The sequence below is a fragment of the Erinaceus europaeus genome, chromosome 16 (assembly GCF_950295315.1).
Source record: "Erinaceus europaeus chromosome 16, mEriEur2.1, whole genome shotgun sequence".
Lineage (NCBI taxonomy): Eukaryota > Metazoa > Chordata > Mammalia > Eulipotyphla > Erinaceidae > Erinaceus > Erinaceus europaeus.
In genome coordinates, this window is record NC_080177.1 from 34,707,729 (window position 1) to 34,722,913 (window position 15,185).

Consider the following 15,185-nt stretch of genomic DNA (forward strand, 5'->3'; position numbering starts at 1 on the left):
ACTTTGCTCCCCACTTGATCTCACAGAAGAAAAGGGTGATTCACCGCTTACAGATTCTCTTCAGAGAGACATGCACACACATGAACACTAAAACCAAGAGGAAATCAGTATGAAAGGAAAACTCATCTCTGTGGTTCACTGGCATGGTGGGGCTGGGCAGCTTTGTGAGCTTCTCTGTATTTTTGGCAAAGCCTCTTCTCAGCTGGAGGAGATTTCAGTCAGCAAGCTTATCTATAATGGAACAGTGTCCAAATTTGCCACCAGGCCATGTTTGAAGGAACAGGCCACTTGTTGAAGTCATTTCGGATGCAGGATATCCTGTGTTTACTACCTAGGAAATACTACATAAAGATTTGGATTCCCCCCCCCCCCCTTGTAATGCTCTTTCGAATTGAAAATTGGCAACAGAGCCAATGCTGATAAGAAGAACATGGCTCCGGAAATGACAATCTAGTGATAGCCAATCTTACACAATAGGCCTTAGTTCTTAGTTTCCATCTGGTTCTTAAAGTTAGTTGATAGAATTGTTTCCTTCAGGGGATCCAGTCATTTAGACATTTAGAGGTTTACATCTTGGGTGCTGAAGCTTTTAGAGAGGCATTGACATCTCCCTGAAAACCCTGAAAAGATACATTCAGGAAATGCCTTGAGGATACAAACCTGTAAAGATGTTGGAGGATAGTCTACTGGAGGGACAGTGGGATTCTCAGTAAACTCTTCGTTAATTCGCTAAATTCATTAAATAGGCATGAATATGGCCTTTTTTTTTTTTAGTCACCAGCTCAACTAATGATGTCTCTACTTACAAAGAGCTTCCTCTGGTCAAAAGATCAGGCACTGTAGACAAAATCTCATGGACATTACACAGCATGACAAAAATGCATGGTAACAGATCTAAAGAATAAGCCATCAATAGAAGATATTGATGGAGCACTCAGAAGAGCAAAAGCGTCATTTGACTATATCCAGTGCTCTCTGAGAATCAAAGGTCTTTGTGTACTGTTGTGCCACTGGCAGGGCTATAAGTAAACTCAGCAAGGGTTCCTCCTTTAAATTACCTTCATTTTAATGAATGTGAGACATTACTTATTTTGTTGTCTCACTTTATTTATTTTCTTTTTCTCACTGTTAAGTTAGACTTTTAGTTCATTTTTGGTCCTTTCATTTTTTTTTTTTTTAAGAAATAAAGACACCAACAAACTTACCATTAACTTTGAGTACAGTTTGGGTTGTATTCTGTATATATACTTCATTAAATAATTATTATGTAGCTATATTTTAATATGTATTCATTATTTTATAATTCTGATTGTTGTATACAAATAAAAACATAAGATGGCTAGTTAAAACTTAATTGTTTATAACAACAGATAAAATTTTAGTGTAATTGCTCAAAATATGTATGGGTTATACTTACAATAAAAATGGATTACCTGAAATTGCATTTTAACTGGCTGTCCTTTTTTTTTTTTAATCATGAATGTTATTTTGATTAATTTTCACTCACTACTTTTTTGGAGATTTTCCTATGAATACTATTTTCTGTTTAAACTCTTATTTATTTTTGTTTTTGTATGTATGACTCAATTCTAGGAATGCAACCATAGATGGGGGGGTTTCAACTAGGGATGATTCTACTCACTCGGGAATATTTGCCAGTGTCTGAAGACATTTTTGTTGTCATAGCTGGGGGAAGTGTGCTAATGGATAGAGAACAGGAGGCTGCTCCAGCTAGCCCTGCATCAAAGAATTACTCAGCACAAAATGAAATCATTATGGATGACAAAAATGCATCAGAAACATCTGAAAAGAGGGGCTTATCCTCGACTTCATCAAGGTTTTATCCTTCTCATCTATTTTCTGAATTTTTGACCTATCAAAGAAAGAAAGTGAGGTATTAACACGATACATTTAATTGAACAAACATTTGTTGTGCTTCTTCAGTAAGTTGGATGGCAAACGCTAGAAGAAGTAAGTCGGACACTATTCTAGCTGCTGGAAATTTGTATTGGACAAAACATATTGAAAAATCTCTAATGTCATAAAGTGTTTGCTCTAGTGGGTGAAGTTGGATTGGGAGACAGAATAAACAAATGCTATGCAAAACATATGATGATAAGTGTGATGAAGGACAACTAAATAGGGCATGGAGGTGGGCATGGATGAGGATTATAATCCTCCATTAAATGGCAAGGGAGTGATAACTGAGAAGGTACAAGTATAAAGACCTGGAGGAGATGACAGAGAAAGTGATGTGTTATCAAAGGGAAGAGTGCTTTAGGAAAAGGAAACAAGTGCTAAGACTCTGATGTAGGTCAGTACTTGGTATGTTCAAGGAAGAAGAGGAAGTCAGTGAGACTGGAGTAAAGAGATGAGGGAAAATAATGGAGATAAGGTCAGAGGGGCCATGACTTTGGGCTGACTTCCAGATCATTTAACATTGTGAAACTCCTATGTGCTAAGTGAGATAGGAAACTTGTAGAGTGTTTAAGCAGAGGGATAAGGTTTTACATACATTTAGAAATTATGATTCACGGAGTCGGGCAGTGGCTCAGCAGCTTAAGTGCATGTGGCGCAAAGCGCAAGGACTGGTCTAAGAATCCTGGTTAGAGCCCCCGGCTTCCCCCCTGCAGGGGAGTCACTTCACAGGCAGTGAAGCAGGTCTGCAGGTATCTATCTTTCCCCCTCTCTGTCTTCCCCTCCTCTCTCCGTTTCTCTCTGTCCTATCTAACAATGACGACATCAATAACAACAACAATAATAACTACAACAACAAGGATAACAAAAGGGGAAATAAATAAATAAAACATAAAAAATAAAATAAACATGTTTTTTTTTTAAAAAGAAAGCATGATTCCAGTTGTTGAGAATAGATTATATAGGGCAAAAGGCTGAAACTAGTTAGGAGACATGTATTGGTATATTCCTAGTGTACTAAATTCTGCCATAATGCAGAAGAGAGGTAAAGGTGCTTTGCCCAAGGTAGTGACAGTGAAGATGGATGGCTGATAATATTCATCAGACACTTAGATATTGCGGTGTAAATCAAAAGTGGCGCAATTCATGTGGGGGAAGGTCTTTTAACAAAATGACCTATGTATGCTTTGATTTCTCTTCAGATCACATACATCTTTCACCTTTTACAAAATGACCTATGTATGTCCTTGACCCAGCAACCCCATGTCTCGGAATTTATACTGAACGCATGTACTCCCAACAATAATAAATAAAGATGAACAGATTACTCATTGCAATGGTGTAGGGGAAATACTGGAGACTGGTTGAACAAGCTACTGCCATGTAATGCAATACAGTTGTAAAAGATCAGGCTCAGGATATATATGAATGAATTTGGGATGATTCTAGCAGATAGCCAATGTAAGAGGACTACTGCAAGGGAAAATATGGAGTATACAAACTTGTGTGCAAGGAGGAAGGAAAAATAAGTGAATATGTATATAATATCTGTTTATCATTACACAAGAAACAAAGATATACAAGAAGACAGAAGAATACAAGAAGTTGGCTAACTACAAGGTAGGGTAGGACCTGGGGGTTGGAGTGATAGGGATATTGGAGTGAGTGACAGGTCCCTGAGTATACTTTTTCATGTAGTTTTGACTTAGAAAAAACGCAAGGACTGACATAAGGATCCAAGTTCAAGCCCCCGGCTCCCCACCTGCAGAGGGGTTGCTTCACAGGCAGTGAAGCAGGTCTTTCTCTCCTCCTCTCTGTCTTCCCTTTCTCTCTCCATTTCTCTCTGTCCTATTCAGACAATGACATCAATAACTGCAGCAATAAAACAATTAGGGCAACAAAAGGGAATACATAAATAAATAAATATTACAAAAAAAAGAAAGTATGTTAACAGGGGGGTCAGGCAGTGGTGCTCCTGGTTGAGTGCACACATTACAGTGCACAAGGACCCAGGTTCAAGCCCCTGGTCCACCTGCAGAGGGAAAGTTTTACAAGTGGTGAAGCTAGTTTGCAGTTGTCTTTCAGTTCCTCTCCCTCTCTATCTCCTCTTCCCCTGTCATTTTCTCTCTGTTTCTACTCAACGATAAAAAAAGAAAGTATGTTAACAGTAAACACATTTTTAAAAAGTAAGTCAGTGGGGACCAGGTAGGTGGTAGCGTACCATTGAACTCACATGAACGAATGTGCAAAGACTCAGGTTCAAGCTCCCGGTCGGTCCCTACCTGGAGAGGAGAACCTTCACTAGCATGAAGGAGTGCTGTGTAGGTGTCTCTCTAGCTCTATCTCTGTCCTTCTCCCCTCCCCCTCTCAAATTCTCTTTATTAATTAGCCAATCAATTCACTAAAAAGTAAGTCAATAAAAACGAGGAATCAGAACCTAACTCAAATTAAAATAAAACATATACAAATCTAAATATATTTCAAATATTATAAACCATATTGAAAGGAAGAAAAGGACAATACAAGTAATTAATAAGCACAGTTTTTGGTTATACAGCTTGAAATGCAAGAGGAAGTAAAAGAAGAGATGGACACACATTACATTCCCCCATTGGCTAGTTTTCTTTGTATTGTTACAGAATAAACATTTTTTAAAAGTTTAATTATTTTTTTAAAAATTTCTTTATTGGGGGATTACTCTTTACATTCAATAGTAAATACAATAGTTTGTACAAAACATTTCTCAGTTTTCCCCACTAGCTCCTCTGTCATCCTTTTTGGACCTCTAGTCTTCTCCCCCCCCCCCCCCACCCCAGAGTCTTTTACTTTGGTGCAATACACCAACTCCAGTTCAGGGTCTACTTGTGTTTTCTCTTCTGATCTTGTTTTTCAACTTCTGCCTGAGAGTGAGATCATCCCATATTCATCCTTCTATTTTTGACTTAACATGATTTTTTTCAATCTCCATCCAAGATCAGCTGAAAATGGTGAAGTCACCATTTTTAATAGCTAAGTAGTATTCCATTGTGTATATATACAACTTGCTCAGCCACTCATCTGTTGTTGGACACCTGGGCTGCTTTCAGGTTTTGGCTACTACAAATTGTGCTGCTAAGAACATATGTGTACACAAATCTTTTAGGATGGGTGTGTCGGGTTCCTTGGGATATATCCCAAGAGAGGAATTGTAGGATCATAGGGTAGGTCCATTTCTGGCCTTCTGAGAGTTCTCCAGACTGCTCTCCACAGGGGTTGGACCAATTTACATTCCCACCAGCAGTGCGGGAGTGTTCTTTGACCCCACAACCTCTCCAGCATTTGTTGCTGCTACCTTTTCTGGTGTATTGTTGTCTTGATTTGCATTTCTCTGACAATCAGAGACTAGGAGCATTTTTTTTTCATGTGTTTCTCACCCTTTTGGATCTCTTCTGTGGTGAATAATCTGTCTATGTCCTCTCCCCATTTTTGGATGGGGTTGTTTTCTCATTGTTGAGTTTGGCAAGCTCTTCAGTTATTTTGGTTATTAAACTCTTGTCTGATATGTGGCATGTAAAGATCTTCCCCCATTCTGTGAGAATGGTTTGGGTATTGGTTTCTTTTGCTGTGCAGAAGCGTTTTAATTTGATGTAGTCCCATAGGTTTATACTTGCCTTGGTTTTCTTCGTAATTAGATTCATTTCATTGAAGATGTCTTTAAAATTTATGCGGAAAAGAGTTCTGCCAATATTTCCCTCTAAGTATCTGATAGTTTCTGGTCTAACATCCAAGTCCTTGATCCACTGGGAATTTACTTTTGTGATTGGTGAAATATAGTGGTTCAGTTTCATTCTTCTGCATGAGAAGAAACAATTTTGAGACTCTTTTAGATTTAGTATAGGACTGAGCAAATGAGTAAATGTGTTGATGTGGTTTGGAGTTGAGTTTCTGCTTGTGGTAAAATAGACATATAAGTATGCAGTAAGAAAGGCAAGGTAGGATCCTGTGGGGCTGGATTAGAATTTGAAGTATTGATTTGAAGTCCTAATTTAAAAAATATGTAGACATGCATACATGCTTATGTACCCGTGTATATTTGTGAGAATATACATATGGTACACACATTTCCTCATTGTGGAAAAGATGAAGAAAAATTAACTTCAGTTCTATCAATAGTGTAGTTCTCTACTAAGAGGTTTTATTATTTAATATTTTATGTATTATTTTTAAAATTTTAGTTAGCGAAAGACAGAGGGAGAGAAAGGGAGAGAGTGTAGGGTATAGGGAGATAGACAGACCAAAGCACTGCTCAATTCTGGCTTATGGTGATACTGGAGATTGAATCTGGGAAGTCAAGACTCTCAGGCATGAAAGTCTTTTATATGATCATTATGCTGTCTCTTTTGCACCCCACTAAGAAAGTTTTAAAGTTCATTGGAGAAGTGGCTTATTCTAAGATTGGGACAGGGTAGGTACAAGATAAACTTGGAAACCTTTATTATCCAGAAGTATAGAAACATTAATAATATATTAGTACACGTCTAATGTACTAAGTTCTATAAGGACACAGGAACAAGTTTGTGAGAATCCCTGCTAATCAACTCTAGAACAATTTGAGCATAAAAATAATTAAATGTAGTAATAAACTACATACAGACGAGCAGAAAATAGGAATTTCTGAGTCCATCCTGATCATAACTAATTCAACACTGGAGGAGGCGGAAGAGTTCTTGCTGTGGTAGAACGCTGCGGACAGCTAGTGACTGTGAGAGTGCTGGAGCTGAGCAATCTTTGCCTTGCAAATACCATAGTAAAGTTTAATTCTGCCAAGAATTAGCCATGGATGCTCACTCTAGGGGGAAACTTTGTGGAGCAAATTACTTATTAATTGTAAGGGAGAACAAAAGCTTGTAATTATACATAAAAGAAACTGGGTTATACCTTGACTGAGCGATCAAAATGTGTGTCACGTGTGAGGGACAGTGGGACAATGTATGCCTCCAGTTATGATAATCCTGATACTGTCTGTGCTGCTGTCTAGCCAAGAATGTATAATCTCTGCCTAACAAAAAGAAGCATCAAACACACACCAAAAGGAAAATTATAGTTAAAAAAAGAGATTGGGAGAATTATATTTCTTCCATTTTCCTTCTTTTAAAAAGATATTTTCATTTGCTATTTTACTTATTTTCCACTTTACTGGAGGGCTAATGGTTTACAGTATAGCTGTTGTCACATCCTTCCATTTTTAAGACCAGCTGTTGCATTACTCCAAATTCTGCTTCTATCCTCATAGCTTCTCTGAGATTAGTCCTCCTGCCTTTCTCTTACAAGGACTCAAGGTGATTACACACTACTTCTACCTGGATGATGCAGTATTACTTTCCTATATAAAGATTAAAAAAATTATTTATTCCCTTTTGTTGCTCTTGTTTTTTTTATTGTTGTTGTTATTGATGTCGTCATTGTTGGATAAAGATTTTTTAAATCACATCTATAAGGTCCTCTTTGCCACTTACAGCAACATACTCAGAGGTTCTGGGAACACTGGCATATTTGGACATCTATTGTTCTGTCTACCACAGGACTACTGCTCTGATTCCCCAGAACCCCACCCCACTAGAGAAAGTGAGAGGCAGGCTGGGAGTATGGATCGATCTGTTAATGCCCCTGTTCAGTGGGGAAGCAATTACAGAAGCCAGACCTTCCACCTTCTGCATCCCACAATGACCTTGGGTCCATACTCCCAGAGGGTTAAAGAATAGGAAAGCTATCAGGGGAGGGGATGGGATATGGAGATCTAGTGGTGGGAATTGTTTGGAGTTGTACCCCACTTATCCTATGATTTTGTCAGTTTTTCCTTTTTATAAATAAATAAAAAAATAAAAAATACCACCTATATAAGTGTATGCAAACATCTGTCTATTTTGGCACAATAGTTGTTACAGCATGCTTGATTACAAGTCACGATATGGTTAGCAAAGAAAATGACTGTCATTAAGTTTACATGGGTATTAAATATTATCTTTAGAAAAATTTAACTCGTTAAAAAATCAAAGATGCTGACTTAAAAAAAATGTTACTGTCATAAAATGTAAGGAAAGGCTAGCATGTAAGAGGCTGAAGAGATCTGACAACTAAATGCAACATCTGATCGTGGACTAAATCCTTTTCTGGAGTGAGGCAATGCCAAAAAGAACATTCACTATTTCACCAGCTGACAAAACTGGAAGATGGATGTTTTACTCAATACAAGTGTAAAATAAATTTACGAAGTTGATAAAGGTACTGAAGCTTTGTGAACATGTACCCTTAGGAAACACACTCTGGAGTCTTGGATGGGCTGCCTGTAAGAGTGGGCTTTCTAAGTATCTTATGAGATGGCTTACCCATCTGCTGATTAGGAACAGGAGCTTAAGAGTTCTATGTAGATTAAGAAAAATAAAATTTGCTGGTGATCTTTGCCAACTCACTATAGCCTTGCTTGCTGAATTAAAGGTTATATGTCAAATGTTTGAGGCCAGCAGTTACATTTCTCTTGTCTTTATTGGGGGATTAATAGTTTACAGGTGACAGTAAAATACAGTAGTTGGTACATGTGGGACATTTCTTAGTTTTCCACATACCAATTCAACCCCCACTAGGTCCTCCTCTGCCATCATGTTCCAGGACCTGAATGCTCACCCCCTACCCCAGAGTCTTTTACTTTGGTGCAATACACCAACTCCAGTACAACTTCTCCAGCAGTTACATTTCTTTCCTAATTTGCTTTGTTGGATAATAATTTCTTGTCAGGGGATGAATCAGTTTTTAAACTTCCTCACTGGCCAAGGAGATGAAGTCATCGATAGTCCAACTTTTACACCAGAGGCACCAGAGTTTTCAGGATCTATTTCCAGTACCACTATAAGGCAAAGCTCAACAGTGCTATGGTAAAACAAACAAACAAAAATCTGCTTCCAGTTTAAACCACCTTACCAAAGGCATTTTCATTTGCCACTGTTGCTCTTAAGTGCAGAGCCTAGGAGAATGCAACACTTTAGTTGGGGACCCTTCAGTGAAGAGTAGTGGGTCTAACCACTTGATTTCATTTGTTCCTTCTTCAACCAATCATGCTTTCCTTGGGTCACCACTACCTCTACAGGAAAAAGTCATGGCAATGGAACACAGTGATTATATGACTAAATCAATATATTTGGTTTTGAAGTGGCCCCGATGGGACTCTGAGAATTAGCGTTTCCATAGTCTACAGAAATAAATAAGTCTCTTTACTGATACACAGGACAGTTGGGAGAGCTTACTTTTACTTAGTTGAAACAACTGACTTTCTTTTTTTTAAGGTAGAGGCAGAGAGTGAAAGAGTGGTGGATTCCTTTCTCATGCAATAAACTTGATGGCAATTAAAAACAGTCAGGTCACACAACAGTTGCTGTATTTCAGGGTTAAATACAAGTAACTTGTATTTAAGACAGTAGGAGAGGACTGTCTTCTACAAAAAAAATCTCTTTTAAAAATAGTATCTTTTAAGGAGGGCTTTATAATGAGGAAATATTAATGAAACTGTTTTGAGTGAAGGGAAAATGGGAGGGAGGACAGGATCTCCCTGTGAACCTTTCAATGATAGTCAATTTCAGAAACAATGTAAGGGGGAAATCCTAAAGGCTTATAATCTGAAGTAAGCATGACTAAGTCACTTGTGACCACCCCTTCCTTTTACTTCTGGCTCCTAGGTTCTAAAAGAGCTAAGGAACAGACAACAAGATACCTTTGGGTTTAGCAGATAGTCAGCTTTTAGAGATTGGACCAACATCACAAAGGGTGGTGGGCTAAAGTCTAAGGAAGAAAATGGGAAGCTCCTTAGTTGAGATGCCTTTTTTGATATACCTGAATAAATTGATGAAGTTAAAAGCTCTGAAAACTTATCTTAGAGATTTTAACTGAGGGTTGAGTATACAAGACAAGAGAACAGTTGTTTGACCTGATTTGGTAGGGAAGCTTGCGGGTCATACACATACACGCCTGGCTACTTGAACTTTTTTTCTTTTTAAACAGCTGGGAGAGGAACCCCCTCTCCCCTTTGCCTCTCTTCCTCAGTCATCGCTCAGCAGCACAGTCACCTTCTCTGTGGACACTCTTTAAGTCCCAGAATACTCACGGTAACCCCCAAATCTAATTAGATTTAGAAGTGTCTCTACACTGGAACTCCAGGGGTGAGCACACTAATAAGAAATACTCATCAGGCCTGGGGGGGGGGGGACTGTTATAGTTTCTTTGCTAGAGAAACTCCATATGACTACAATGACTGTAAGTAAAATGGGAAGTGGTATCAAAGAACAGGTATTTATTTTATTTATTATTTGTCATCTAGTCTTCAGTGCTCTGAGCCAACTTTTTTCAGATAGATAGAGACAGTAGTGGACCAGACTCTAACTCAACCCTCTCATAGAACTCTCTTTCTTATTTCTCCTGCCAGTGAAAGAAATGAGGCAAGGAAGCAGAAAGAGCAAATGTTTTGATTAAATGACAGGGGAAATTATACTTCGGAACTTTTTTTTTCCCCATGAAAAACAAAGTCATATCAAGGTTTGGTCAAATTAAGGCTCTCTTTTGTCACACATTCCCCATGCCCCACCCTCTGTGTATACAATCCAGTGTTCATGTCTTTTGTCTGATACCATGGAAACACTGTTGACTATTGTACACAAAAGCATGTCAGGAAAGTAACTGAATGCTAGAGTTGCTGATTCCACACAAGATGGGCGAAAAGTAATTCTGCTCGTTCTTTATTAAGGAAAACAAAAATCTGGATGAACAAGAAACACCTTCTTCCAGTGGGTCCAAACTTCCACCCAAATAAAGAATTTATAAGTTTTAATCCATGTCTTAATTGTGGATTCTACAGGTTTCTAAACTTTAAAAAGTTCATATTTGTAAGAGAAACAAAGTTATGAACAGGATATAAAGACTCAGATGAAAATACAAAGAGTAAGAACACAATGTAATATTGGTTTATAAAGGACCCCAATGCAAAACACGCTAGCATGGGAGTTTAAATCTCACTACAGACACTCCAGAGGTTCACGAAGCTAGTGTTAATAGTAGTGCTACCAAGTAGCTATTAACCCTTGGGGGTTCTTAAATTTTCTATTTGCTAGGAAATAGGTGATGCTATTAAAGCCAGCTACAGAGAATTCTTTCTTCTTAAAACTCAGCCTAAATTTCCCTTAAAAGACTTTTGTTAAGTAAGTAAGCAAGCTAGTTAGATAAAAATGACCTTTTTGCCTTATATATCCACATAAAGTTACAGAAAAGGGGAATGTCCTGGAAGAGTCAGATAACTCATCACCTGAAAGAAGCACATTTCCTCCCATGATGCTTTTGGGGCTGCGGAGAAACTAAGGACAAGCACACACACGGTGATCTGGAACTTCATGTTTTCCCCTGGTTCCCTCAATATTCTAAGGACAACCGAGAATCTACATATCACGTTCAAATGTATAAACAGGCCACGTTCTATTCAGTTTGTGAGATGGAGCATAAAATTGGTCTAATGTGAAGATAGGTTTCTTATCAGAATTTCAGCTTCAGAGAACAAAGCAGCCTTTAGTACCTTGGTGATAATCAATGACTAGCAATAATAAGAACATCATAAACCCACTCTAAAGATTAGAATGGATTTGTATGTGAAGTAACAATGACTGAGATCATTTGTTTTCACAGACTTAAAATTGGGTTGAGGGTGGCCAGGCAGCCACAGTGATGTGAGGCCGAGGGAGCTCCAGCTTTCAGAGGCCATAACCCACATTCTTTGTTCTGTGTAGGTGATACTTCCCATACCTATCACTTCCCACTATTGTTTTGAAAAAGGAAAAAAGTTTCAACTCTAGAAACTAGCATCACTTTTCTATAATGGTAGTTAAATTTTAGCAGTAGCCCTGCCATATGGAAGTACATAACATATACAGAGTTAAGCAAAAAGTTAAAAGAAAGAAGTAGCATATGGTAAACTTTCTGAATGCTGCCATAACAGAAAGCTACACCTTTCTGGGTCCAGTATGTATAACTTAAAAAGATAAGCATGACTCCCAGAGGGATAAAAAATAGGAAATCTTCTAATGGAGCAGATGGGAAGGAGAACTCTGCTGGTGGGGCCTGTACTCCTCTTATCCTACGGTCTTATCAATCAATATTAAATAAAAAAAAAAGAGATAAGCACATGTAATGTGATTTAATAAGCAACTTACAATACTTACACTTACTGGGAAAAGTGCGAAGTTTGAAAAATGCTGTTTTAATAACTCATGGAAAACATACATACACCCAATGAATTCATCTCTTTATTGCATATTGTCATGTTAAAAATGTACAGTCTCATAGCACATACAACATGTTTTCCTTGGTACTCTAACAATGGTCTTGCACCTAAAGACTAAGTGTTTCCAACTACTAAGCTAATAGTATAGAAGACATATAATTAAGCTTACAAATTATAATGCTTTTTCTTTTTTTGGCATTAATTTAAAAAAACAAAACAAAAAACCAAACTTTAAAAATATACACCCAAGAGAGAAAAGTGGCTACTTACACCAGCACCAATCTATAACGGTATTTTGTTTGTTTGTTTTTGTTTTTCAACTATGGCACATGGAATTACCTGCACACAGCTTTTGGGGGAAAGAAACTAAAAATGTAAATGACAAGGGTGGCCTAGCAGGATGGCCATAGCAAAATGAGGATGCTTACAAAAGGCAAAAGGGACATGCTACACAAACTTGCTCTTTTGTGTGACTCTCAGTTTATTTGTCCATTCTTTAAACTGCAGAACAAAGCCATTTTCAAAATACAGTTCCCAAATTGGGCCAGACCAAAGCTCTCCTGCTATAAATAGAAAAGAATATATATAGAGGCACTTTAGATAAGTAAGGAATAGACAAAACCATCCGCACGTCCCATCCTTTCTCATTTCCACATCTTTTTTTTTATTCTTTCTTTTGAGCAAAGTCTCTGTTTGCACCTTTAAAGTGGTAGCTTTGCAGACCATGGAATCTTGGGGTAGAAGGAGAACAGCCTCTGCTGTGTATTTATGACCATTATTTGCTTAAGTCCTTTACTTCCATATAATGTATAGAAAGTCACAAAGTTTGCAACGGGGGGGGGAGTAAAACTAGAGCTCTTGACAATTCTTAGAGCACTATTTCACAGCTTTCACACTGCACAGAGACCTTGTCATCTGTGCTAAGCATTACAGTTTATACAAATTATTTTTAAATAGCACAATTCCTGTACATCGCACAAATTGGTATTCTATTCACCCCTTGGCATCCCCATTAGAAATCAAGTTCTTTGGGGCAGGGACTCTGTCTTGCTTACTTTACCATTGTAGCCTTGCTATGCCTGGCACATAGTAGGAATTTAATAAATATTTGATAATTGATTGAAAAACTCAATTTAATGAGTAAATAATGTTCTAGTGCAACAGGACAAACTATCTCTCCACAGGAAACCCAACAGCAAAAGGATAGAAAACACACACACACACACACACACACACACACACACACACACACACACATACACACACAACTTAGCCCTCCCCACTACAAATAAATAAAGCAAAAAAAAAAAAAAAGTAACAGTCCACTTTATATATCATATAACTTAAGGATATTAAGAGTTGGTAGGTTAATGGTAAGCATCTACATTTTATTCTCTAATGCTCATTGTTTTTATTCATTTCTCCCTGAGAACTTTTATCTTTTGGACTGAAATTTTACAGGTAGCTTTAAACTGACACACAATTTAAAATGACAACATATAAATAGCAAACCACTTCAAACAGACTTTAGAGATAAATGGATCTTGGCATCTCTGTTGGTGTTGTCAATATTTTGTGTATTCACTACATGTCCTTTAGTCCAGAACTATATTTACAGAAGATGTAAGCTATACTACAAAACAGAAGAAAGAAGAATTAAAAAAGGCACCCTATAAAAAAGTTACTTAATAATGTTTATCCCATCAAAGAATTCCTCCTTTTAGTTCTTGGGTAGGAGACTTGACTTTTAAAGTTCATATATCTATATAGTTAGAATAGCACATTCTGGCAATCTTGTTTCACAAGAGCATGGGTGGCATTTAGATAAATAGTGTTCTTTACCAAAAGCAATGCAGAGAACTCATCAAGAGCACTTGGCAGAGAACTTGATGAAATAAGAGGGGTGAGGGAAATCAATGTCCAAGTTTTAAATATATCAAGAAATTCTGATTGACATTCAACATAGTTCAGGTTGTGTGCAAGATGTTCTCCACCAACATTTATACAGAACACACCACCACACCAATGTCAGAAATTCTTAGCTGGTCCTATCAGTTACTGAGGTCAAGTACCAGCACTCCATTGTCGACTATCAAAAAAAAAAAAATTTCAAATCTATACATTTCCAACACTAATTTCAATAATAACAAGCTTGGAAACCATAAAATATTTCTCAAGCTTTTTTTCCCCCCCTCTCTCTTTTGCTTTTCTTCTACTCTAGGGAATGTCTTTGTTATCTCTTTCAGGAGATGGTATTGTGCTTCTGAACAGACATGGTGTTCAGGGGAACAGAATGAGCCACACTCAATATGAATGCATACACAAAGAGTTTCTGGGCACATTAACATAGACTTTTTTTAAACCATACATATAGATCTCCAGACAACATCCAGACTTCTATGTACATTTTTAATATATATACACATACATTTACAAACACACACATTCACTCACCCACTCACAAATGACAGAAGAAGTTGCCACTGTTTGAACTGCAAGGCAGTATAATGAAAAGTTCTAGTCACTTCAAAGGACTGCTAATGAGCTTTCTAAAAAGAAAAAAAAAAGTATTCGAGGAACATTAATTAGAAGTTAAGTTTTGTGACTGGTCTTTCCCGGCTGCTGTCCGTCATTTGGTTGGTGATACGCTTACGATTCCGTTTCAGTTTAGAGAGGTCTTTGTCAAACACTTCGCCAGAGCGTAAAGCTGAAACCAGATCATCAAACTCTCCACCTTCTTCACTGTTCTCTTTTGCTTTCCTCATTTTACGTTCTCTTTCACGTTGCTCTTTGAGCTACAAACAGAAAGCAATTCCTTAGAGAACTGACACAATATTGTTTTTTTTGTTTTTGTTTCTCCAGTGGAGATAAATTCTGTGAACTATGACAATGCTTTAGTTACACCAGGCCAAGTTCATTTCCAGCTACTCCCCCCACCATCCACCATAGTATGAGAGTGATAAGCAGGATGTCAGGT

The 15,185-nt window shown here is 37.6% G+C and overlaps 1 protein-coding gene across 2 annotated transcripts in view; it reads right to left on the reverse strand.

The window, feature by feature from the left end:
• Positions 1 to 12,217: 12,217 nt before the first annotated feature.
• Positions 12,218 to 15,185, reverse strand: part of LOC103110099 (disheveled-associated activator of morphogenesis 1) — a 58,334-nt gene continuing 55,366 nt past the window's right edge. For both annotated transcript variants that reach the window (XM_060174896.1, XM_060174897.1), the window contains one exon: positions 12,218 to 15,003. In XM_060174896.1, the coding sequence (XP_060030879.1) occupies positions 14,794 to 15,003 (210 nt within the window). In that variant the 3' untranslated portion in view covers positions 12,218 to 14,793. The remainder of the gene's footprint in view (positions 15,004 to 15,185) is intronic.